The sequence below is a fragment of the Acomys russatus genome, chromosome 9 (genome assembly GCF_903995435.1).
Source record: "Acomys russatus chromosome 9, mAcoRus1.1, whole genome shotgun sequence".
NCBI lineage: Eukaryota > Metazoa > Chordata > Mammalia > Rodentia > Muridae > Acomys > Acomys russatus.
This window is the reverse complement of record NC_067145.1, coordinates 53,533,971-53,561,202: the sequence shown is the minus strand read 5'-3', so window position 1 is coordinate 53,561,202 and position 27,232 is coordinate 53,533,971. Positions and strand designations below refer to the sequence as shown.

The following is a 27,232-nucleotide window of genomic DNA, read 5'->3' as shown; positions in this document are numbered from 1 at the left end:
TCCCGCCAATGGTAACTATAGCAACGCGGTGGCCGTCAGCCAACGGCCAGGGCCAGGTCTGCGGGCCGGTCTGGGCGGAGCCGAGTGTCCATCACATGACTCGTGGGCGGAGCTTGTGCGGGGACGGTCGGATCGTGTCCCGAGCCTCCGCCGCCTAGGCCAGATTCGTGAGGAGCGCAGCGGAGGCAGCTGTGAGCCCCGTGGTTCCCCGCCGGGTGTCCTGAGCCGCCGCCATGGGCAGTGAGTGTGGTGGCCGGAGCGGGAACCTCCAGGGCCGCGGGTCCCTCCGGGCTGTGGGCAGTGGAGCCGCTTCCCCCTTTAGGGTCGTCATGGGGGCGGGAGATGCGCAGGCCTCGCCGGGGTCGCCGCGGACGGCGGGAGTTGGGGGGCCTCTGCCGAGGCGCCTCCGGTCAGCGAGGCCTTGCCTGGGGGGTCACGGGCACTCAGACGTCCGGGTTTGCTCCCCTTCGGCGGCGAGGAGCGAGGATGGCGCGGGGAGGCCATTGACTTGGGGGGAGGGCGGGGAGTTAGGACACTCTTTTCGCCTTGGACCACTTGGGATTTTTCTGGATCTGACGAAGCTCATTAATATATATATTTAAAAAAATTATTATTCCCGAATCACGATTCCTTGGCGTGTTGCGATGAATAAGTCTCCCTCATTTAAAATTAAAAAAAAAAACGTGATTCATAGAATGTGTTTTAGGGGAGGAAAGGCGTGTGATGGGTAGCTAAGCGTTTTCCTTGAAATATTCTTTCCAGTCATTCTGTAGTCATTGAAAACTGGAAGTTGGTGCACGCGGTAGGGACGAGGCCTCCTATTATGAGATCCTTCGAGGGCCCTGCCTCAAACACTCACCCACATGTCTAATCACATAAAATACTTACCTAGCAGTTCACATGTTTGCGTATAAAGGGATACCTAACTGCATGTCCAAGCAGTGCACCCAGTTGGCCAACTGGTAGACATTCGGGGGGAAATTGGAAACAAAATAGAAGAGACCCCTGGCCTTAGACTGTGAATGATAAATGGAATTCTGCAGCATGAGGAGAGTTAGGATACGTAGCGGCACGCAACAGCGTTGTTTGAACCTGAATGCCAGTACAATAAATCATAAAATGCCAAGAAATCCCGCATGGTCCCTGGGGCTGAGATGGAAAGGAAACGGGATAAGATTATAGGGAGTTTTCTGATGTGACCCGAAGATTTTTTTTTTTTAAATTACAGGTGAATGTTTTCAGAATTTAGACTTACTTTCTAAATAGTCCAAACTTGGACTTAGATAACAAACATGACAGTTATAAATTCTAGCCGACATTAGTGACTTCTACTTTGTTCGAGTCCTCTGGCCTGTGCGTCTTGGGAGACAGTGTCCATCCCTAAACCTTGGCTTATCTTACTTTCATTTGCTGGAAAAGTAGCCTTGGAAAGCAGTGCTTTCTAATAAATGTAACTGCCATTCTCTGGGCTGATTCTTGTGTATAAGCAAGAACTTTGATACGGTTACTTTGATAAGGTTAGCAGTGAAATGGGCTAACTGAAATGAAGTAGTGTAGAATTTTAAAAGTTGTCTGTAAACCAGGTGGTTGTAGCGCATGCCTTCAATCTCATCAGAGGCTAGCTAGCGGGCTCTCTGAGTTTGAGGCTGGTCTGGTCTACAGAATGAGTTCCAGGACAGCCATAGCCACACTGACAAACGCTGTCTCAAAAAGCAAAAAAAAAAAAAAAAAAACGGTTGCCCGTAGGAGGTAATCCTAATTTTTTTCTTTGCCTAGTGAATGTTGCCATCTTTCAGCTGTTTAAGTCAGTACTCCAGGCTAAGCTCAGGTCCTACTGTGCCATTCCTAGGAGAGGCTCCCTCTCTTCTACCATCTATGAGTACTGTAGTAAACTGCTCTGTTTACTTTACATAGTGATGATTTGAATATTTTTGTTGTATAGATAAAAGGATTGGCTTTAAGCATGAGAAGCAGGGAAGTCAGGGTTCTCCACTTACCTTTCCTTCTACTCACTAGCCAGTTGGGCAGCTTTATCTCTTGTAGATCTACTTATTTGAACCTGAGAACATCATGATTATTTAATTTTGGTGGGTGGGATAAACTGCTGTTAAAGCAAATTTGTTATCGAACCATTCAAAGATACATTTTTAAACCTTAACATTTTCTTTTTGCAGTCAAGTTTTTAGAAGTTATTAAACCTTTCTGTGCAGTTCTACCAGAAATTCAGAAGCCTGAAAGGAAAGTAAGTGTACTATTTTAGTAATATAGCAGGTAACAGAGTGACTTACTCTGCCAAACCACCAAGGCTGATTTCCTTACCCCAACATTTCTGCTTCTAGGTGGAAAATGTTATCTTGCAAACAAGTACAGACTTGTTTTTAAATTTTAAGTTAAATTAATATTTCTCATATATATGTTTGTGCCTGTGCACCAGTGTACCTGTGGAGGTCAAAGGGCAACTTTTGGGGATTGATTCTCTTGGAGAGGAGGGAGGAAGGGAATGAGAGAGACAGACAAAAACAAGGAGAGAGGGGTGGAGGGGGGAGGGAAGGAGGGAGATTAAGACTAGGAAGGATTCTCATTCTCTCAAAAATGTTGTTTTAAGTTATCCAACCCAAGTGCTTCTTGGCCTGTGTGTTAAGATACAGTATATACTCCTCATCATGTGGTTCTTTATAATTTCTTTGGTGTAGGATGTGTGTATTGCTAGCTAATGATAGGATCGCATGGTTAGGTTTTGGTGAGTACCAACTGTTTTATATAATAAATTGCAGTGGCGTAAGTATGTCTCCCATATTTTGATTTTTTTTGTTTGGAAAGAAATAGCAGGAATGTGTTTAGACGGTATCATAACTATATCACATTGTTCTCCAATCATTGAGCATATTTGGAACTCGGATACTTTAAATTCCAGAAATAATACTGATTTCAAAATTTCTAGTTGCCAGATTATCCTTTTCTGTGCTTTTAGTTATTAGGGAATTAAAAACAAAATAGGGACATAGAGGCTGATAACACTTTTGTTGGACTTACTGTTTTCTTTAGAAGTACCTTGAATTTTTGATGATTTGAGATTGTAGAGATGGCTGCTCAAGTTCTATTTTAGGCATCCTAATGTGTAAGTTTCACAGTCTGTGAAATGTCCTAGGATTCCTGGGTAAAATCGTTCAGAGTTTCATGCAGTTCCCTTACTAACTGAACCTTGTGTATCGAATCTGCTTTACTTTGCCTCCTCTTCAGTTTCATTTACCTTGTATAGTATACGTGAAACATCTATATTCAAATTATCTTTCTTGTGGCAGCACATGGGGGGCTAGCAGCACATTGGAGATACAGATTTAACTATTACAAGTCATAGTCAAATCTTTCAAATTTAGTCAGCACCAAATAGATTAAAAACAACAACAACAAAAAACCTCAATATGACCCTGGGAGCCCTGAACTGTGAGAAGAAAGAATAGAGGGAGCGCCTTCATATGCAGGCGTGCGCAGGGGCTTCTGGGTGGACTCCAGTCACTGAAAAGATAAGGGACAGCTGATAAATGGAATTTTATGAAATTAAAAGTTTCTGCACAGCAAAGGAGAATCAGCCTAAAGAATGAAAGAAAATCTTCACTAATGTACATCTGACTGAGGATTATTATCTATAATATCCAAAGAGCTCAGAAAACTTAATATCTTTTGTTTTGAAAAGGAGAGACTTATCTTTGAGCTGTTTGGCTCTTTGCTTAGCTGGATCAAGCTAGGTTGTGTAAATAATAGGAGCATGCCCCAGTGGGGAATGGTTACGGTGTCTTAGTGTGGATTTTTGCTTTGACTTTGGTTTTTCTTGGTTTTGATTGATCATTCTTTGTACTTCTGTTGTGCAGATTCAGTTCAGAGAGAAGGTGCTATGGACTGCTATAACACTCTTCATTTTCTTAGTGTGCTGTCAGGTATGTAACCAAACCGTTGAATATATATCTGTATTACTTTTAAGGTCTTGATTAGTGAGAATTAGAAAAACTGCTAAAACAATATACTGAAATATATTGAGTGTTGCTTTTTTTTTGTAAGATTTATTTTGTGTGTGATGTGTAGGTTCCTGTGTGTGTGTGTGTGTGTGTGTGTGTGTGTGTGTGTGTGTGTGATGTGTAGGTGCCCATGGAGGCCAGAAGAGGGTGTCAGATCCTCTGGAGCTGGAGTTACAGCTAGTTGTGAGCTACCCAGTGTGGGTTCTGAGAATTGAACTTGTGTCCTCTGGAAGAGCAGCAAGGACTCCTAGCTTTCAAGCCATCTCTTCAGCTCTTGAGTTCTGTTGTTTTTATTTCTTTGTGGTATGGGAATCAAACCCATGGTTTTCTGGATGCTAGGAAAGCCCTGTGCGACTGAGTTGCTGGTTAAGTTGAGTGGCATCATTAGCACTGTCATTATTTTGTTGCCCCCTCCCCTGGGGGTTTTCTTTGTACAGGGTTTCAGAGGCTTTGTAGACCAGGCTGGCCTCCAGCACTAGGATTAAAGAGTTGGACCCCCTCCCCCAGCTTACTGTTGGTTTCTTTGATGTGTGTGTGTTCGTGTGAATGTTGGCATGCACTAACACTGTGGCTTATGTGTGGAGGTGAAGGACAACTTGTTGGAGTTCATTCTCTCCTGTCACCCTGTAGGTTCCAGGGATTGAACTCAGGTCAGCTTGGTGTTGGAGAATGAAATTATCAGGTCACTAAAGTACTTTTATTTCCGTACTTGATTTAATTTTGCTTTGAATGGTCAGGAGGGAGTAGTTTTAAAAAAAAAAATTAAGTGCAAAGAAAGAAGCATGCACTTATATTTCTACCTTTCTACCACATGCTGTTAAAGTCTCTGAAGTTCTCTCTGCTCCCCCTCCCCCACCCCCACCCATTAAAAAGATCAACTTTAGGGAGTTATATGTACAAAGTAACATTTTAAACTGTACATTCTGAAGAGTTTTGACATGTGTATACCCAAGAAGCTATTACTTAAGTAGGAACAGAACATTGTTGTTACCCTCAAAAGTTCCTTGTCACTCTTCATCCCCTGTTTTCCTAACCCTCAGTCCTAGGCAAGCTCCGACTTGCCCTTCATTACTATAGTTTGTCTTTTCTAGAATTCCACATATATATAGTCATGGTGTCGGCATCTGAATTTATAATATTTTTGAGATTTATCTGTGTTGTTAGCAATTTTTTTTCATTTGAATAACTGTGTGCATCTATTATAATGTGGGTTTGATAGCAACACACTGTTTATCTGGAATACTGTCATTTTGCTTTCACACACTCATTGTACAAAGCGGTGGGTTCATTGTTGCATTTTCACTCAACAGTATTATGTACCTTGGCCGCATTTGTGCCCCATTATTCTCTCCTGTTGTCAGCAATTTTCATTTCTGCTGTGTGACTATATCACAGGGCATTCACTTACGTGTTGGACATTTGGCTTGTGTGCAGTCTTTGGCTGAAACAGACTGCTGTGAACATTTGTGTACGAGTCTTTTTGCTCTCAGGAGTGCATGGTTAGGATAGGTTGCTGATCTGCATGGTAACCGTGTTCAGTGCTCTTTACCTCTGGTGCTCCCAGTTGAGACTCCTGTGCGTTTTCTGCTTAGGTTTTGTTTGTTTCCAACTAGTTCGTCTGTCATGAATGGCAGTTATCCTGATAGGTGTGGTTTTAGTGTCAATTCCCTTGATAAATGATACTGAGCAATTTTTTATGTGTGACGTGTATTTGGTATAAATTTGTCTTTCGTAAAGTATCTTTTAAAGTCATTTGCCTATTTTGAATTTTAAAAATTGGTTATTGTCTTTTTTTTTTTTTTTTTTTTTTTTTGAGACAAGGTTTCTCTGTGTAGTCTTGGCTGTACTGGACTTACTTTGTAGACCAGGCTGGCCTTGAACTCACAGAGATCTGCTTGCCTCTGCTTCTTGAGTGCTGGGATTAAAGGTGTGTGCCACCACCAGCCAGCTTTATTGTCTTATTATTGAACTGTAAACTTTTTATGGTTTCTGAATACAATATGTAAGTTCTTTGCCCAATAAAAATGTAAGAAATTTATTTATCACCACTACTATTATTCTTTTTTCCTTCTTTTCTTTTTTGTTTTTTCCAAGACAGTGTTCATCTGTGTAGCTCTGCCTGTCCTGGTGTGCACCATCACTGCCCAGTATATTTACTATTATTCTTGAGAGCGGCCTCTGTGTAGTCCATGAAGGCCTTTACCTTGTGAACTGCATGTCTCCGTCTCCTAAGTGTGGATTCTGGGAGTGTGTCACTCACCCAACCCACCTGTGAAAGCCTTTTTGTTTTCTTTTTTGAGACAGAGCCTCCTCCTGCCTCTGCCTCCCAAATGTTGGCATTAAAGATGTTCATCACTATGCTGGGTCAGGCCAACCTGAGAAATTTTTGCCTGTTGTAAAAATTCTTCTCTAGTGTTCTTCTGAACATTTAGCTTGCATGTACTGGCTGGTGATCTGTTCCAAGATAATTTTTTCTACAAAGGTATCCACTTGTTCTAGAACAATTTGCTGAGAAATTTCCCAGTTGAAATTATCTTGGAATCTTATTGAATACTAGTTTTTATATAAACACATGTCTTACTCTCCTGTTTTCTTGCTCTATACGGCCATTTTACAGAAAATAGTCCTATATTAATTAATACCCATAACTTCAAAGTAAATCACAATTGAAAGGTGTCACGTGAGTGTTGAAGAGGAGCACTGAGGCTGATTGTTGGAAGTACACTGCCTACTGCTTTGTCAGCTTGACACAAGCTAGAGCTATCTGAGAGGAGAGAGTGCTACTATAAGAAAGACCTGCCGATAGGGAAGCCACTAAGGCATTTTCTTCTTCTTTTTTCTTTCTGAGACAAGTTGTCCTGGAATTTACTGTGTAGACCTGGCTGGCCTAGAACGCACAGAGATCTGCCTGATTTGTCTCCTTAGTGCTGGGATTAAAGGCGTGCGCCACCGTGTGCCTACTGTATTTTCTTGATTAAAAAAAGAAAGAAAACAAGCCGAGCCAGGTGCACCTAGATGGTGAAATAAACCTTTCTTCCCCAAGTTGCTTTTGGTCATGGTGTTTTTTTCACAGCAGTAAACACCTAAGACAGAGAATATGAATAATTAATGTCACAGATGGATAGAAAGAGAGGCAGTAGCATAGTGGGGGCTGTGAGGAGAGTTGGGCCCCAACATCAGAGACAGCATAATAAATAGGGCCTCTGAAGCAAGGAGTCATCCCCCACGGCAGACGTGAGAGTCTCTTTTTACACGTTTCTGAGAATTAGGGATGTTTCACATCCTGAGCCTACAGCAGGCTCTCTGGTTCCTAAGCAGGAGGCACAGAAGAGGGCAAGGAGCCAGCTTTGTGGTCCTCAGTGCTCACTTTGATGCAGGCTCACTTCTTAGGCTAGAAAGGTGTTGGCACCTGGGACTCTGTTAGCTCAGGACTCAAATGTCTCAGTAGGGTGGTCTGCTGGTATCTGTGACAGGGAAAAGCTGCGGGAAGTATTGTGTTCTGAGCAACAGCTGGATTCTGACACTATTCTTATACTAATGAGTTAGGAAAAATCTTGCAGCTTTGTTCTTTACTTAAATGGACCAACTGTAGTTCTTTTATGTTTTCATATAAACATCTAGAATCATTATGTGCATTTTTGTAAGAATGCCCACTGTGTGTGTGCATACATATATATGTGTACACACACACACACACACACACACACACACACACACACACACACACACACACACACGCATACACACACACACACAGAGCTTTCACTTTTTAGGTTGATTTATTTATGAGAATTGTCTTAAAAATACTGAATCTTCTATAAGGGTCAGCAACCTGTAAAAATATAGATAGTGAGGTTTTGGGATTTAAATCATTACCCAGATCCCAAGAAGGAAACACTGATGAAAGAATGCCCTCCAGGCCTGGCGCCATTGCCCTGTGATCTCAGCTACTCTGGCAGCTGAGGCAGGAGGTCTCAAGGGGAAGGCCAGCCTGGGCAGCTTAGAGAGACCCTTTCTACAGAGTTAAAAGGAAAACAAAACAAAACCCACTCCCCCGTCCTGCCTCCGAGGTGCTTATCTAGCTTATATAGGCCCTGCATTCAGCGTCCCATCACAAACCAATGTTTCTTACACAAACCAAGGCTGTTCTCAGGAATGCCCCATGCTGTGGCCCACTCATGCCGTTGTGGTCCCTGTGGTCCCTGTGTTTAGACAGTCGCTAAGCTGTTGCTTTTTGTCTTTCTCACGTTTGGGCAGCTCTGCCCAGTGTGGGTGATGTCAGCTGAATATAAAACAAGTTCTAGCCAGTTTTCTCTAGCTTGAGGGAATGGTGGGAGGTGAGAGAAGCTGAGATCATTACATTAAATGTTTTCAGGGCTCTGCTTTGATTTTTTTCCCCCCGTGGTTGTTCTCACCACCTAACTGTGGAGGTCTATATTCCATTCTAGGCTCCAGGTCATTTCTCAGTTTTCAAATTTAACATATCGCCATAATATTCGGTTCCATCCTAGAGGCTCGCGCCATCGCTTCACTTCCCTTTCTTCTCAGCTCCTCTTAACAAAAGCAGGGAATTTACTTCTCTCCAAATTTGGAATGTTAGTGGGCATTCTGAGGATTGCTAGCTTCGCCCTGGAGTGGGTAGGCAGCTAGCTATCTGTGATCTTCAACTCTTATCACCTTTTTCCTGTGTAGCAGCTGTTACTAGTCACGTTGCCTGTTGCTGTGGCAAAGCACCTGATGGAAGCGGCCTGAGAAATGATGGGGTACTGTGGCTCACAACCTAAGGGTTCAGTCCACAGTGCCAGAAAGGTGTGGTGACGGGAGCGTGGGGTGGCTGGGCTAGTCACATTGTGCCTGCTGTCTGGAAGCAGAGGGACCAGGGAGGGAGGGAGGCTTCCTGACCCTCCGCCTGCTCGGTCCCTTGACCTGCTTTACCATTTAATCCACTGTGAGGTGCTGTCTCCCGCTTCAGGATGCCACCTCACTCTTCAAAGTTCTCTGAAAATACTTTTGCAGACCTGTTCGAGCTTGTTTCTTAGGTGATGCTAAATCCTATCAAGTTAGTAGTCAACCATGACCATTGCAGCTGCTTTGTACATGTTTTTATTTTCCTGCAGCTTTTTAAAGTTCTGATTAGCTTTTTCTCTTTCATATGTTTGTACTTTGTTATGTGCTGGGGGGTGGGGGTGGGGCTAATCCTAATCCTGTATTGTAACTGTGACTTGCCATCTTGTTCATTTTCAGCACTGGGGGGACCCTGGGCCCTTGAACATGCTAGGCAGACACCGAGCCACATTCCAGATCTGCAACTTGCAGTCCCACCGCCCAGGTTGCCTTATTCAGCTTTGGCTTCCCAGTGCTTTTGAAAAATCCCAGCGCTCCTTTTCTGCATCTACATTAGAGCATGGAGTATTTGGGTTTTCCAGAGTACTGTGTTGTATTAATATTCTGCCAGGTTTGCTAAAAGAAAGACTTTACAGAAAATAGACTTAGCAGTTCTTTGGACATTTAAGGACCTGCAGAAGAAGTATAGCTCCAGAAGAAGTATAAAGCGTTGTTCCAGGGGCCTTGGCTAGGTACTGTCCTGTAGTGTCAGTGGGTTCCTACACGGTGACTTCCTCAGTCCTCACTTGGCTCAGGTGAAGACTGTCCACAGATGCAGGGTACACACAAACTAGCCACACCTTCTGCTTTACCAGTTCCACTGCCTAGCTTATAAGAGCTCAAGCATCCCAGAGATTTAGTTACTTAAAATTTCTGGCAGCATATTTTGGAGTTTAAAAACATTTTAAATTGTTTCAGAGTTTTTGTTTCTTTTTGGATGTGTGCATGGACTTATATGTGTGTGCTCGCTTGGCTATGGAGGTCTGTGGTTTCCTATGAGCTACACTGCCTGGTTGACAAGCTGCAGGGACCCTCCTGTCTCTGCCCTTCCCTGTCGTGTGTTACAGACATGTGCGGGTACACGGTTCTTCTCATGCAGTCCCCCAACTCTGCCCCTCATGCTTGTGTGGGAAACACTGCTGTCAACTGAACTATTTCCTCAGCCCTGAGAGATTCTTGAAATTAACAATACCATTTTCCTTGTGACAGAAACTGCATTTTTGAGAAAGGGATATGTCACGTTTGAGAAGGGGATTCACCAATTGTTTCTTATACATGGGTGGCTGGGAGGTACATAATTCCCCAGTGGTAAAGGGCCCGGCTAGCGTGTGCCGGGCTGTGCATTCCTCCCCACTGTGGTAAGGAAGCTAAACATGTGTCCTGCAATAGGCAATAATTTGAAGTGAAGACTTCCCACGTCCCCCACTCTCCTCCCCCTCCCTCTTCCCCGCCCCCCCTTGTCTGTTTGTAGCAGCAATCCTCCTGCCTCAGTCTTCTAAGTGCTGGGATTACAGGTGTGATCAATGAGGCCTAGCTAAGGGTTTTTGTTTTCCTGGATTAAAAGTTAATAGGTTTCTGGGTGTGTTAGATTCCTTCAAATTCAGGGCTATCTTGAGGTACATAACATGTTATTGACCAAGCTGCACTACAGATTGAGACCTTGTCAAAAAACTGGGTGGGAGATGATAGCTTACAATAAAATATTTGATAATTCGTGAGAAGAATAAGGAAGAAAAACAATCATAATCTCACCTTTTACATATAATCAGTATTGAATTCTTAAAAAGGATTTCTTTTCCAGTATTATTTTCTGTATTGAGTTTTGAACTTATGCTGTATACAATTTTGAATTTTAGTTTTTATTTCAGGATTATTTCTTCTTCTTTCTTCTCTATTTCTCTTCCTCCTCCCCTCCTTCTCAGGGTGTCTCTGTGTAGCCCTGGCTGTCCTGGAACTCAGTCTGTAGACCATGTGGGCCTCGAATTCAGAGAGATCGCCTGCCTCTGCATCCCGGATTAAAGGTGTGTACCATGACCACCAGGCCTGGCATATTTTTTAGTTGTGGTGAAAAAATAAAACTGATCTACTTTGCTACTTTTAGATATGTAGCAGTGTTAGGCATATTCTCTGTACTGAGGAGTGTTTACTGTGGCGTTTATTGGAGAACTTTAAGCTTTTATTAGAAATTACAGACAGTATCTAACAGGCATTGTGGGCCTAACAATTGCATTTTAAATTAAGAGCCTGTCCCTTGCGGACTGCCCTTATGATCCCATTAAGTGTTTTGTGTGATGTTTCAGATTCCGCTGTTTGGGATCATGTCATCGGATTCTGCAGATCCCTTCTACTGGATGAGAGTTATTCTTGCATCCAACAGAGGTATGCACTTTTGACCTCCATCCTGCTGTTTTATATGGGGGAGACAGAACAGAAACCCATTGCTTAGGAGTAGAAACCAGCTTGCAGTAGTGACAACACTGACTTTAGTGTGTGTGTGCATGTGTGTTTGAATGTGTGTGGGCACACATACATGTGTACACAGTGAGAGTAAGAGGTTGACTAGTGTCTTGATCACTGTCTACTGTATATATATTTGAGACAGTGTCTCACTATGTAACTCTGGCTGGCCTAGAACTCTCAGATACCCTCCTTACCTCTGCCTCCTAAATGTGTGCCATCATACCTTTTGTGTTGAGGCTGGGTCTCTCATTTGAACTCAGAGCTTGCTAGTTCTGGTGGTCTAGCTAGTCAGCTTACTCTAGACAGCCCTAGAGTTGTACCCTGATTGTACCCTGGGAGCTTGGGTTACAGGTGGCCCACCACACCACTTGTTTGGTGGTGTTTACACGGGTGCTGGAGATCTGAATTCTGTACTTCCTTTATGCAACAAGCTCTTTACCCCCTGAACCATCTTCTCAGCCCTATGCTAGGGATTTTCCTTTTGTTAAATCCCATGATTTGCAGTGTCAGGGAGGCGATGTGCTTGCATTGGAGTATAGTCCTTGGGCCAGTGGGAGAGGAAAGCCTGAGCCAAAGCCCACAAGAGTAAGACAGCCTGACGCAGCCTGGGAGAGCGAGCGGGGTGTCAGCACTGCGGCTGACCAGATAGCCTGAGGCTACTTGAACTTCAGAAATGGTGATGTATGTTTGGGGGCAATATTTTGAATATATGGCATATTACTGGTAGTTGTTTTTTAGACTATAGGATTAATATTGGCTCATTTATTTATTAAAGTGTGTGTGTGTGCGCGCGTGCGCACACATATACAAGTCACAGTGGAGGCCAGAGTACAACTTTGTGGAGCTGATCTCTTTCTACCTTTATGTGGGTTCCAGGGATTGAAGGGTTGAACTCAGGTTGCCAGGCCTGCCACAGAAGTATCTTTACTCATTGGCCCTCCCGCCCCCTTCTTATTTTCTCCCCCAAATTCATTAACAGTTCCACATATTCTTCACACAGTCATCTTCCCTCTACCCTTTCACCTCCAGCCAGTCCTCAAGTCCTCATTCCATTTCGTGTCTCCTTCCTTCCTTCCTGCCTGCCTGCCTTTCTTTCTTTCTTTCTTTCTTTCTTTCTTTCTTTCTTTCTTTCTTTCTTATTTCATATTCTGAGTGTTTTGCCTGGATGTGTGTGCACCCCATGTATGCCTGGTGCCCATGGGGGCCAGCACAAGACCCTCTAGAATTGGAGTTACAGATAGTTGTGAGCTACTTTTTGGGTGTGGGGAATTAAACCTGGACCCTCAGGAAGAGTAGTCAGTGTTTTTAACTGCCGAGCTATTTTTCCAGCCCTCTTGTTTTTATCTTTGGCTTGTGACTTAGTGGACTGGTGTCAAGCTGGCCACTGGAATGTGAGTAAATCGCCAGTGGCTGTCCTGCTGACAGCAAATGTTCAGTGGCTCAGTCCTGTGCAGACTTTTTATAAGCGTCAGTTCTGCTGTGGGGTTGAGTGCCGTGGCCATAGCATGCACACACTACAGCATTTTACAGCTTCCTCCCCGTTACCCGGCTCTTACATTCTTGCCATCCCTTTTTCTGAGGTGTTCCCTGAGCATGAGGATGGTGGTAGTCCTTCCTCTAAAGGCTGAACACTCAGTAGTCACTTGTTTTCAGCACATTGGCCAACTACTGTTCACTGTAGAGAGAAGCTGTTTTTATCAGCTGACATAGCACGGGTCTATGCAGCCACTGTTTCCTGAAAGATTTATTATGTTTTAATTGTATCAACAGTTATAAAGTGCACCAACACATATATGGTGCACATTCCTGGGATGTTGACAAGTTTCAGATATTAATCACATCTTTCCTTTACATATTCATTTACATTTGAACTTATATGCTTTAAAAATGTAGAATGCTTCATGAATTTGCATGTTATTCTTGCACAGGGCCATACTAATCTCTGTACCCAATTTTAGTATGTGTGCTTCCGAAATGAGCACTAAGTTTACATGTTTAAAATATATAATATACATACTCAAAACTGTATATTCACATATATATATATATATGTACTGTTGTTTTTTAAAATGTCTTTAATGAGTTCCTTCATTTAATGGGCATATTACAGCATGAGAATATAATGTAACTTATTTAATTACTGACTCAGCAAGCATCCTGTGAACCACCTGCTAACTGTAGCACATAAGACAACATCCTGAGCCTCCTGAGGATGCACCCACCCGTGATCCTAGCTCTTAGGAAGTAGAGACAGGAGAATTGGGACTTCAAGCTCACGCCTGGCCACAGAGTTTGAAGCTAGCCTGGGATAAATACCAAGCCTCTATCATAGAAACAAACAGGGTCTGATGAGATGGTTCAGTAAGGTTAAGGTACTTGCCATTCCAGCCTATTAATGTGAGAGTTTGTACCCCAGGACTGACGTGGGAGAAGGAGAGAATTAACACAATGCAAGTTCCCCTCTGACCTCCATGCATAAGCTGTATCAGGTGTTCCCAGACATATACCCTCTCATATACTAAACAAGTAATGTAACTAAGTAAAAGGTAAAAAGTTTGTATGATCTGAAGAGAAACTAGAGTATAATAAGTAAATAAATGTGATAAAAAATTTAATAACCCCCAATTTTAGTATAAGTTTAAAAAACAATGGTTTAGACAAAACCTTTGGAAGCTCTCCCTTTTCCCTCCTTCCCTCCTGCCCGTCCTAGACATTGGATATAGGGTTTTATATGCGCTAGGCAGGTACTCGAGCCACATCCCTACCTCTGCTTACTTATGTTTTAAATTCGTGATACTGTTAATTAAACATTAAGCCCTCACATATTAGACAACACTCTGCCACAAGGCTATTTTATATCGTAACACTTAAAAATTTAAAAATGTATTTGTGTATGTATGCATGTGCATGTCATAGTATGTCTTTAGAGATCAGAGGACAGCTTTGAGTTTTCTTTTTCCATCATTTGGGTCCTGGGAATTGCACTCAGGTTGTTGGGTATAGTGAGAAGTGCTTTTAATGAGTTAGTCACCTGGCTGGCCCCTAGCCTTTTGTTTTTCCTTTTTTTTTTCTGTTTTGAAGCTGGATATTAAACCCAGAGCATCATGTTTTCTACAACTTAGCTATACCTGTCAGCCTTGAGGTTTCTTTTAACAAGGAGTTGGTAATTTTTTTTTTAAAGATTTATTTATTATGTATACAGTATGCATCAGATCACATTACAGATGGTTGTGAGCCATTATGTGGTTGCTGGGAATTGAACGCAGGACCTCTGGAAGAGCAGTCAGCGCTCTTAACCACTGAGCCATGTCTCCAGGCCAAGGAGTTGGTATTTTAATTAACAGTTTTTATAGTGTAACACGTTTCACCCAATGGAAATGTGTCACTATTTAAACACACTTATTATGTCAGGACTGGGATGCTCCAAATAATCTGTGTTAGGTACAATAGTTGTTGCTTTTGGTCTCTTTCTTTATAGGAACGCTGATGGAATTGGGTATCTCCCCAATTGTAACATCTGGTTTGATTATGCAGTTGTTAGCTGGAGCCAAAATCATTGAAGTTGGAGACACACCCAAAGACAGAGCTCTGTTCAACGGAGCCCAGAAACGTGAGCAATCATACAATTAAAGAGCTTCTTCCAGATTTGAGTGTGCTTGTGGAAAGATGTTTCCTATAGCTTTTTGGTTTTATTGCTTTTTGTCTTTGGTTGTAAGCATGTACTCCTTTTTTGTCAGTATTTGGTATGATCATTACCATTGGGCAAGCCATTGTGTATGTCATGACGGGCATGTACGGGGACCCTGCGGAAATGGGCGCTGGCATCTGTCTCCTTATCATTATACAGGTAAGAAACCCTGTGTTTTCATACATTAATACAACAGTTTGGTCCCTTTTATCTAACAGTTCTTTAGGTGAATGATATGAATAATTTCCTTCCGAATTATTTTATTTAATTACAACATTATTACTGAAGTGACATAAATATGTTGGTGTAAAAGAATAAAAGTTTGTTCACATAGCTTCGCAGTCTGTCACCTAAGAGTTCTGGATGCCTCTTTGTCACTGTTCTGTGATGTGCATTTTCCACATTTGGATGTCTCAGGAATCCTAATATAGTCCCTCAGTTAACAGTGTACTCCTGCTGTTGACAGCCAGGTGGCAGTGGTGGGGTGTTCATTGCCTCTGGGTGGTTGTCAGCTTGGCCATAGCTGCTGAGGTTAGAGCATCCTAGCTGTTGGTATAGAATATGTTTGAGTGTACTTGTTGGCCGAAGTCACTTCAGAAAACCTGCTGTGAACCCCTGCACGGTTGTGCATACCTGTAGTCCCAGTTGTTTGGGTGTTTGCAGGGGAGGATTTCTTGAATCACCAATTAGAGACAAACATGTGCAGCATGAAATTATTATTAAAATGAAACCTGTTCCTCTAAAGAAGGCACGGTAACAGTAAGCTAGATGAAGCTAGCTGTCCAAGTCTGAAATGCCTAATTTGCTGTAATAAGATAGTTTGTCACAGTTTACCTCACAGGCCTCAAACTTGGAGGCCTTTTGTCTCTGCATCTTGAGTGCTCAGATCTTAGGCATTTAGCAGGTCATCTGACCCTTTTCTTTCTTGGTGGAGTACAAAACTGTGATGTTCTAAATAATTTTAGTGCCAGCAAAATATATATACTCACGTACATGTGTTCCTTGGAGGGAGGGAGAGTATGTATGTATGCATGTATGTATGTATGTATGTATGTATCTATTTATGAGAGGCAATGCCATATAGCCTGGACTTGCCTTAAACTCAGGATATAGCTGAGGATGGCCTTGAGTTCCTGCTTCTCCCACCCTTACGTCTCAGGTGCTAGCATTGCCCATATGCTGTGTCATACTTGGTTTATGCAGCACTGGGGGCTGAACCTAGAGCTTGTGTGTAGTAGGCCAGCTGCCAGCTTAGCTATCGCTTCAGCCTTGTATGGGTTTCCAAAATGGATATTTTAGAATGGAAATTTTAAAGACCAACGTAATTTTGACTGTATGTAATGTTTAGAAACCTTTTTCTTTTTAATGTTTTAAGTTAATAAAATATGCAAACTAGAGTCCTGGTTACTGTGGAAATTTATTTTATATACTATATGAAATTAGAATTAATCTGGGATTTTTTTCCTAAAAGTTCACAAGATCAAGTTCATATTTTTGAAGTAGTCTCAAATGCCAGTATTTGAGAAATGACTATCTTTGATGGGCATAATTTACCTTTCCCCTCCCCCCTCTAAATAAGTCTTATATAGGAAGCAAGTCAGATAAGAAAGAGTATTCAGTGAGCCTGACTCAGGACAGAGAGTTAGATCATCAAGTATCTGTTGGCATGATTAATAAGGATGACCTCTAATGAATTATAACTGTTGTGTCTGTGTGCTAGGGCAGGCTTTGTCATGGATTGCTGGGGCTTTGGTAACTTGCTGAGGCCTAGTGCATTCTCTTCCTGCATAAGATGCATTTCATACGGGAAGAGCACCTCCTTTATTTCTCCACTGACAAATCACGTGCTTGACAACATTGTAGCCATTGAGCATTGGAAAAGGAAGAGACGCAGAGGAATGGGAGGGAAGATGCTCTGGACACTGACTTTAGCATCCTTCAGTGCTTAGGGTTTCTTTATATGCTGGTGCAGTGCTGAAGATGCTATTGATAGGACATCATGCTTGTGTTTTGTTTCTTTAAAGCAGTGGTTCTTGAGCCGGGCGTGGTGGTGTACACCTTTAATTCCAGCACTCAGGCGGCAGAGGCAAGGGATCTCTGTGAGTTCAAGGCCAGCCTGATCTACAAAGAGAGTTCCAGGACAGCCAGGGCTGTTACACAGAGAAACCCTGTCTCAAAAACAAAACAAAACAAAACAAAACAAAACACCAACCTGTGTGTTTCAACCCTTTGGGGGTTGATCAAGATCCTTTTGCAGGGCTTGCATATTAGATATCCTGATAGGCTTTAAAATATTTGCTTTATGCAGCCAATAAAGTTTTACGCCATTTTGGTTTTGTTTTCTTTTGGATTTGAGGGTCTTGAGAATACTAAGTATGTATTACCTCCACAATACTCCCTTAGTCTAAAGTAGCCTTGCAATTTTTTAAAAAGGACATTGAGGACTAGTATCAAGCCCTCAGAACACCTTGTCCCAGTGTGATTTCTCTGGTACTTTCCCTCAGCTAGGCTTAGAGTCAGGGAATGTAGATTGACGCTGTGGGCTGCTTAGCAGAGGGGCCAGCACAGAACAGCTTACACACTTAAACTGACAAATGGAGTTCAGGATGTGATATTTCTTTTACACATTCAGAAAGTTTATTATTTCTAAGAATGAAATGAGCAAATATGCATAAACTTGCTGACATAAATTCTGGTATACAGATGTCTGTTGTGATTAATTCTTTTAGTGTTAATGTATAAAGAAAAATGTCATGTTTGATTGTTGGTGGGCAGTGACCCATTTGTGTCTTTTCAAGGGATTGCTAACATTGAAACTATGTGGCTACACTGAAGAGCTGTGATTGGATCAGTGTGTATTCACCTAGAAACATAGGTTTTTGAAAACTGTTTGCATGCTGTTATGGAAGGTATTTCTCACTTTGTTTTTGTTTCACTCACATAGTGCTCTTTCCACTAATTGGTTTTGAAATCTAAATTGGTTCTTGATTGAAATTAAACACAAAATAGAAAGTGTCATTGTCCATGGCACACAGTGAAGGTAAGTATGCTTTTGTCAAACTAAGTGGTGTGGGCCGACACAAGGCTGACAGCTGAGTGGTTTACATCCACTCAGGTCATCTGTGCACTGCCCATGTGTGCTTGGTCACTGCTGTGCTGTCACTGGGCTTCACGGAGGTGCTGCTGTCCTTTGCTACTGCTGCTTCCTCTTACATGAGCATATGTGGTTCTTACTAGCTTTTTCCCTATTCTACAAGTTCCACAAGCCATTGCTCATTTAGATTTATTCATACTTTTCTTACTTCTGAAAAAGATGAATCCATTTTCAAAGCGCATTAATGGCTCTGTAGGCCAGCATTAGTCTGTAGAACCTCATGTGTCTTCGGACAGATCATGTGTTGAACCACGAGTGACTGATTTGTGAGTGGGCACTGTCTCCTGCAGTGGGCATGGGTTTAGTGACGGAATACTCCATGACCATTACCTACCTGTGGCCAAAATCAAAGCCAGCCTTAACTTCTCTCTTACCTTATCAGAATGTCAACGTTGGGTTTTCAAACAGTAAAAGTTTACCGTGATCTCTTAGGAGTTTTAAGAATTAGGCCCCTCTTCTAGTTGTTTGAAAGTTAAACTAAAAGCTTTAAGTAGACAAGTTAGGCTTTGTACAGGCACTGAAATGGCAGTTAAAAAAAAACAACAGAAAAAAAACTGTGGTGTGTAAGGTAAGCATGCTTAAATGGTATGTTTGATATGTACATTGACTGGTCAAGTGGGTAATGAAGGTGGGCTGCTTGAGCTGGGAGGAACTGAAGCGACCTCCTTGTTTCTGTAGGGGAGAGTGAAACGGAGGGACCTGTATAAGGTAGCAAGGCAGGGGGCTTACCAGCATGCCTTATTTCCCTGTTGATGAGGGAAGGTATTTCAGTTAGGAAAGAGCCACATGACTGAAACTGTGGATTGGCTTTACTGACACATGTTTCTATAGGCATGGCTTCTCAGAGGATAGCCATAAGCTAAATTTAGTATGTTTGCATTTTTTAAAAAAGATGAGCTTGAAAACATGGTGAAATCTTTTCAAATGTATAGTCAGTCTTTGTCATAGTAAATATCAAATAAGCTGGACGTGGTGGCGCCCACCTGTCGTCCCAGCACTCGCGAGGCAGAGGCACATTGCTAGGCGTTTGAGGACAGCCAGGTCTACAAAACAAGTCCAGGACAGCCAAGGCTACACAGAGAAACCCAGTCTCAAAAAAACCAAGAGAAAAATAAAATAAAGTAAATATCGAATACATTTTTATGTTATAATTTGTATACTCAGTTGTGCTCTGATTTTCGGCTTATTTTATACATACTATGTTATATAGAAAATAACAATACTTGGTAAAATGTTTTTTCAATCTCATTCTTATCCATTAGGGAGTGGAGAATTTCTTTTAATTTGTAATTTATTTGGCCTTTTACTTAGATGGAAGTATTTGGAATATTTTATGTTTTTTTCTCTATCAAATTCTAAGCTGTGATTATTATTATTATTATTATTTAGTGCCTCACCCCCCATAAGGCCCAGTTTAGACGTTGTGAGGGAAACTATGCACATGGCATTACTGCTGTGAAATGTTTGCTATGTACTGCGACAGTATTCCTAGTGCCTGGCGTTCAGAAGTGGCCTCTGACTAGTAGCAGTCAGAAGCTGCAGATGCCACAGTGCTGAAGAACACCACTTAGCTCTGTTATTGGGAATGCACAAACTGAAATAGCCGTTCGTCTGCCCCTTCCTGAGTTTTTTTCTTGCTTCCGCTTACGTGCATTTCTTTCCCCACAGTTGTTTGTTGCTGGTTTGATTGTGCTGCTGTTAGATGAGCTGCTACAGAAGGGTTACGGCTTGGGGTCTGGTATTTCCCTCTTTATTGCCACCAACATCTGTGAAACCATTGTCTGGAAGGCCTTTAGTCCCACTACCATTAACACTGGCAGAGGTACATTGCACAGTGACTGCAACTGCACGAGTTTTGCTGGATGTATGCTGAAAATGAGTCCTTAATGCAGCAGCACATGCCTTAGCCACTCCAGTTTGCTACCCCGGGGGCCACGAATGCTAGTCGTTTAAAACTTAATGAGCAGAGACGTATGAAATATGCAGTAGGGCGTCCAAACGAGTGCATTCTGACCTGCTCCGTTAAAGTGCCAGTGGTTGCCTACAGTATTGCAATTTTGTCTGTTGACCTTGCTTAAGCCATTGCTGCCAGTCACTTACCTCCCTGATTGCAGCGGAGGGACGGAAAGGTAGTGGATGGATTACAATTTGGCCGTCCCCAGGGGCCACTCATCCCCTTGCCTCTAACTGGCTTTGTGATAGCATCTAAGTTTTGAAAGATTTCATTTTCTTTCCCCATATTCCTTTGCACTTCTCAGTAATCATCCTATCCTAACTAGTCAATGTTTGATCCCAGCCTTAAGAAATACCCCTGATAGTGTATTAACATTCTTGGTGCAATCAACTAAAGGCAAACGTGGTAGATAAATATACCTGCTCTGATTCTGACTTTTTTATTATGCTTTGCTGCTGCTTTTTATTATCCCTAAAAGTACTTCTTTCCTTTCCCTAGAGTAAAGGAGAGGCAAACCTTTATGGATGAAAATTGCAGATTTATGTTGAAATTTGCCTCCATGATTGACATATGTTTAGAACCCACACACATGGCTACGCCATAAATCCATATAATGTAGAGTCATAAACTGGTAAATTGGCTCGAGGTTCACGTTATTTGTTTAGAACTTTGAGGCGACTTTGGAAGAGGTATCCACAGTTTATTTGTCTTGATTTCTCAGGTACGGAGTTTGAGGGCGCAGTCATAGCTCTGTTTCACTTGTTGGCTACCAGGACAGACAAAGTCCGAGCCCTGAGGGAAGCCTTCTACCGGCAGAACCTCCCCAACCTCATGAACCTCATTGCTACCGTGTTCGTGTTCGCTGTTGTCATCTATTTTCAGGTACGTGGAACCATTTCACTGATACAACTGTGTTTGTCTTGTAAAATTGTGAATGCTGTTCAAAAGGATGGCGCCCAACAAGTCAGTGCTTCAAGGACCAGTCTTGAAACTCTAGCTTGAAGGTGGAAAACATGGACCATGAAGTAGGAAAGAAGAAAAAACCTCTTTGGGGAGGGTACAAGTTTGGTTGCTGGCTTGTCACACACTCTGTTTCTACCTTTCCTCAGCACTCTTTGATATGCAGGTCTTTTTACTCTTCATTTCATTTTTAGGGGTTCCGTGTGGACTTGCCCATTAAGTCGGCTCGGTATCGAGGACAGTACAGTAGCTATCCCATCAAGCTCTTCTACACATCGAATATTCCCATAATTCTCCAGTCTGCCCTAGTTTCAAACTTGTATGTCATTTCCCAGATGCTGTCTGTTCGATTTAGTGGCAACTTCTTAGTAAACTTACTAGGACAGTGGGCCGTGAGTATGTTTGTTTTTATTATTTAAAATTTGTATTTTATAGTTGTCTTTTTAGCTGACATTGAAGCATTTTGAAATTTATTCACCTGTACCATTTTGTTATTTGGAAAATTTGGTAAATGTTCTAAGACTAAGATTGGCCAAGTAGTTTTTAATATTTTACTATATAGAAAGCATCTGTAGTATCATTTGAATAGCTTTTTAGGCTAAGAATCATAATTGTTTCCATAAAAATGATTTTCTGAGTCTTAGTCTTTGTTGTTGAGATGTGGTCCCATGCTGTAGCCCAGGCTAACCAGGAGTCCTCTTGCTTCAGCCTCTGTGCGTAGGCATCAGAGGTGTGTGCCACACATTCGGCCTCTTGTTGTCTTGCTCTGATGTCTGTTATAACATTTTCTATTTTTCAGTATAGGGAAATACAGATGATTGCAAAAATGGGAAAAATAATCATCATCTTTATATTTCTTTCATTTTCATGCCCTGAGTGGAAAAAACTAGCTTGAGTTTGAGTAGGCTGGAGAGGGGCATGCAGTTAACAAGACTGAAACCAGAAACAGAATCCACTAAATCCAAAAAACAAAGTAATCTATTTATTTAGTTTTTAAAGCAATCCAGCCAAAATTTGATCATATAGTAAGAGCATTTCCCCTCTTATAGAATTATATAAAAGGACAGTCTCCTTTTTGAAAGTTCTTTTATAGAGTATATAATTCTAGAACTTGCTTTCTACCAAAAATAATATTTTGGAGTCCTTCTTGAGATATAGTACTTAGTCTATATAATTACAAACCTAGAGTAACTTAGGCAGAAAGCTGTTTCCTGTCACTATTTTGATTGCATTCCTTATTATTTATTTTTTTCTTGAGGCTCAGGCTGGCCTTAACCACTTGATCCTCTTGACTCAGTTTTGAGTGCTGGGATTATAGGTGCGTTCTTTCATGCCTAGCTGATGGCATTTATTTATTTATTTATTAAGTTTTTCAAGACAGGGTTTCTCTGTGTAGTTCTGGCTGTCTTGGAACTGGAACTCCCTCTGTAGTCCAAGCTGACCTTGAACTTACCGAGATCCACCTGCCTCTGCCTCTCAAGTGCTGGGATGAAAGTTGTGAGCCACTACCCCCTGGCAAAATGATTTTATTTGTGTCTGGTCCCCCATTCACTCGCAGCCACCACCACCTCTGGTTTTTCGAGACAGGGTTTTTTTTGTGTAGCCTTGGTGGTCCTGGAACTCACTCTATAGACCAGGCTGGCCTGCCTCTGCCTCCCAAGTGCTAGGATTAAAGACATGTCCTACCACCGTCTGGCGGTTTGCATTCTTAATACTGCAAAATGTAACAGTCATTCCCAAAGAGTTGAGAAACATTTCAGACTCTAAATATAATCAGATTATTTATAAATTGTTCTATTTTTATCCTCAAATTATAGATGTATATTTTAAAAACTCATTCTTGTGTTAATGATACACATAAAGTGTTTTACACAAAGTAAAGTACATAATTTTGAAGGTCTGAAGGATACAGTGTTAACTCCTAAAGTTACATAGACCCCACTGGCTGCAGGGCTGATGAAATGGCTCAGCAGGTAAAGGCGTTTTCTGTGCACATCTGACATTCTGGAGTTTGACCCCTGATATCATGAAAAGGTGGCAGGCGAGAACCAACTCCACAGAGTTGTCCCTTGACCTCCACATATGCACTGTGCCACGCACTCCTCAGCCCGCAGGCATCATACACACTACATAATAATAAAGGTTCTCTTTTTGTTTTGGTTTTCAAGATGTTTCTCTGTGTAGCCTTGGCTGTCGTAGATTCATTTTGTAGACCAGGCTGGCCTCAAACTCATAGAGATCTGCTTGCCTCTGCCTCCCGAGTGCTGGGATTAAAGGTGTGCTCCACCATGCCTGGCAAAGTTTCTCTTTTAAAAAGTTAAAACATTGTGAAAGCTTTTGAAAAATTCAAATATATAAATTCTGGCAATAACAACTGTAGTCTCAAATACTCAGGAGATACTTTACAGAGTTTGAGGTCATATTGGGTAACACAGTGAAACTTCATCTCAAAACGGAGACAAATCTTTAGGTGTGTGGTGTGAGTCATGGTAATTCACAGGTTTAATCCTCAGCCGTAAACAAAAACCCTAGTGTTTTCGACTAGTCAGGTTGGGCATTTGTTTTATTCAATTTTTCTTTGATAGGATGTCAGTGGGGGAGGGCCTGCTCGTTCCTACCCTGTTGGTGGCCTTTGCTACTATTTGTCGCCTCCTGAGTCCATGGGAGCCATATTTGAGGACCCCGTCCACGTGGTTGTGTACATCATCTTCATGTTGGGGTCCTGCGCGTTCTTTTCTAAGACCTGGATAGAAGTGTCTGGCTCCTCAGCCAAAGACGTAAGTACGTGGCTCCTTAAAAATGACTTTGTAAAAAAAAAAGTCATAGTATTTGGCTGTCAAAATAAGTTACTTTCGTAGCTTTAAGCTTTGTTCACATCTTCTTAGTGAAACATATCCCTAGCAGGCTAAGAGTTGGTTCTCTGAAACTTTTACCATGGCCTCGTGATCCTCCAAAACTCAGTCCTACTCGCACAACCTTTTCTCTAGTATTCAGTTCCTCTTTACAGAACTAATACGGAAAGATGCCGAGAACACAGATGTGACATGGCTAGCATAAGCTTGGCGGCATTGCCACCTTAGTTTCCTTATGTTCAGTAGAAGTAATACGATGCCAGTGTTGAGGTTCTTGTGTTTTAAGTGTAGAAAACAATAAAATGGGAATAGTTTAAATTCAATTTTTTTTTTCTTTTCTTTTTGGCCAGGTGGCTAAGCAGCTTAAAGAACAGCAGATGGTGATGAGGGGCCACAGAGATACCTCCATGGTCCATGAGCTGAACAGGTAAGGTCACAAGGTCATTTCTTTGTAAGATGATGTTTAGTCCTTTCATCTGTAATGGTTATTGCTTTACTCATATTCACTATATTCACTGTTTTCTGCTCTTCACAAGAGAACTAAAATTTAACTAAAATTTAAAAATTGGCCCTTTTATAATCTTAAAAATTTTTTTTAAAAACTGTCATTTTCCCCTTTTCCCCCTCCAGTGTATTCCCCCACCTCTAGCTGCTGTCTCTCAAATTCATAGTATCCTGCCTCTTTTTGTCACACACTTTCCTAAATTAGCATATATATTCATTCCTAAATATATAAATAGTCTTCTGTATCTGTATAGTGGTATTTATACATACATGATTTTAGAGCTGACCATTTGGTATTGGAAAACCAATTGGGGCTCTCAGTATTCCTGAGTTGCCTAGGTCTCAGGGTTGGGACTCTTTCCCTGTTAGCATGTCTGTTGGTGTTGTCCTCGTTCGGGTCTTGTTTAGGCAGTCGTGTTAGGGTTTTATTGCTATGAAGAGACACCACAACCATGGCAACTTTTATAAAGGAAACATTGAATTTGGGCTGGCTTAGTTTTAGAGGTTTAGTCCATTATCATCATGGCGGAAAGCATGGCAGCCTGCAGGCAGACATAGTGCTGGAGGAGCTTGAGCATAGTAGACCACAAAGCCCACACCAGCAGTGACACGCTTCCTCCAACAAAGCCATACCCAGTAGTGCCACTTCCTATTGGCCGAGCACTCAAACATGAGTCTATGGGGGCTATTCCTATTCAAACCACGACAGCAGCCTTTATAATTTTAAACTGAGACTGTGCTTTCATTGCTTACTCAGTGTGAAAATGATGCATATTAGTAGTTCTCAGTGTTGGTTGGCAGAACCAGGGAGCGTCTAAACACTGGCACCCCTACCTCCAGGTAGTAAGATTGACCCCAGGTATCAGGTATTTGGCCTTTGGTGACAGCTTTATTGAGATAAAATTCATATACTACTTTATACATTCAGTTGAAATATATAGTCTACTCCTGTAACTTGAGCCCTTGGGAGGCTAATGCAGGATTGCTGCAAGCTCAAGGCCAGCCTGGGCTATGCAGCCTACCAGGCCAGTATAATGAAACCTAGCTGTATGTGGACTGCTGTTTCTTCAGCTATTTCTTGAACTGGCACTAGTGTTCCTATCTTAAGTTATTTTACATGTATGAGTGTTTTGCCTGTGTGTACATATGTACCTGGTTTGAAATTTATTTTTCATTCCACAGAGGGAATTTAAGAATATTAAATATTGTCTCAAAAAACAAACAAACAAAAAAAGAATATTAAATATTTTAGTCAGAGGTGATGTCACATGTGTCTCTGATCTTGAAGCTCTGGAGTGAAGGATGAGTTCAGGGTTAGCCCTTGGTCCTTGAGGTCCAGACTAAACAAGCCAGCCCCCCCTGGCCCCCCCCCCCAGCCCCCATGATAGCTTGTTAACATAATCTCAGCACTTGGAAGCTGAAACAGGTGGACTGCTGTGGGTTCTAGGCCAACCGGAGGCTATAGAGACATGTCTGGAAAAAAATACTGAAAAATACAATATATATATATTGTATATATGTGTGTGTGTATATATATATGTGTGTGTGTATATACATACATATACATACCCAAAAATAATGTATAAATATATACTCACTATAGTTACAAATAATACTTAAAGTTTCAGTCTAAAATTCTAATCATTTATCCTAAAAATTGCACTGCTTTGTGGCTATTAACATTTTAAAAATGTGGTGGTTTGAAATCATTGCCTTAATCAGTCTTCCTTCTCTTGCATACAACATCTCAGCAGTGAAGACTGCTCTGATGAGTTTATATTGAGGGAGTCATTTCTTGCATTGCTTCCAGCTATTGTGTTCTCTCGTCTCCTATCGCCTGATGAAAGGTGTTTTCTCTTTCAGGTACATCCCTACAGCAGCTGCCTTCGGGGGTCTGTGCATTGGTGCCCTGTCGGTGTTAGCAGACTTCCTTGGGGCCATTGGCTCTGGGACTGGGATCCTGCTTGCAGTCACTATTATTTATCAGTATTTTGAAATATTTGTTAAGGAACAGGCTGAAGTTGGAGGGATGGGTGCTTTGTTTTTCTAAATGTTCATATATTTCTTTGCGTGTGTGAAAGGGAAAATATTTTGACATATTGTTTCTGTCAAATAATGCTGTTTCCCCTTTCTTCCCTCAGTTTGTTGTTTTCAGTGCTAATTGTCCCATTTCTGAAATGGGCACTGAGTTAAGCCTGTGCGCAGCATTAGTACCAGCTGCCTTAAAACTGAAGTTTACATTATTTGTTGACACTGTCCATCTAGTGTTGTCCATGACGCTGGGAAGCAGTGTATCTGCCTAACTGTTGGTCAGACAGCAAGACAGTGACATGGATTAGCTTTGCACACAACATTGAGAACACTGAATATTCCCTTGTTTAAAAAATAAATGCAGTGCAAATTGCCACTTTCCAGTATTTTTGAGCTTCCCTAATGAGTTATGGAGCATTTATATCTAATGTATATTTTAGATAATTTTTATACTTTTTTAACTCATCGTATCCATGTTCTCTACCCTCCCGCATCATCTCCAACCCTCTTGATTTGTCCAGTCCCAAAACTGCCACTCAGCCTGGATGAGAAAAAAAAAAAATCAAGCATTGAAGTTATTTCTGTCACTGGAAACAATTGCTTCTAATTCCTTTCCTGCTTTTCATTTGTCCTCTTCTCCCAGTGACAGCTGTGAGTGCTGTCCAGCTGTATTGGCTATGTCCTCCACTTCCAATAGGCACTAATATGATGCCCCATCAGTATTTTCTCTCT

General features: G+C 41.8%; 1 protein-coding gene and 1 pseudogene across 1 annotated transcript; one reads left to right on the top strand and one right to left on the bottom strand.

Annotated features, from left to right (window-relative positions):
• Positions 1-99: 99 nt before the first annotated feature.
• Sec61a2 (SEC61 translocon subunit alpha 2) lies at positions 100-27,232 on the top strand. Its single transcript, XM_051151354.1, has 12 exons — positions 100-240; positions 2,175-2,242; positions 3,870-3,935; positions 11,198-11,276; positions 14,836-14,967; positions 15,095-15,204; positions 19,868-20,021; positions 20,875-21,035; positions 21,308-21,505; positions 23,699-23,890; positions 24,316-24,392; positions 26,333-27,232. The coding sequence occupies exons 1-12, from the start codon at positions 234-236 to the stop codon at positions 26,517-26,519; spliced, it is 1,431 nt and encodes a 476-aa protein (XP_051007311.1). The 5' UTR covers positions 100-233; the 3' UTR covers positions 26,520-27,232.
• LOC127194082 (uncharacterized) lies at positions 13,241-13,339 on the bottom strand (annotated as a pseudogene).

Coding starts and splice junctions, on each gene's coding strand:
- Sec61a2 (XM_051151354.1), top strand. Junction 21,036..21,307: donor CTGTTGTCATCTATTTTCAG/GTACGTGGAACC, acceptor TTTCATTTTTAG/GGGTTCCGTGTGGACTTGCC. Junction 24,393..26,332: donor ATGGTCCATGAGCTGAACAG/GTAAGGTCACAA, acceptor TTTCTCTTTCAG/GTACATCCCTACAGCAGCTG.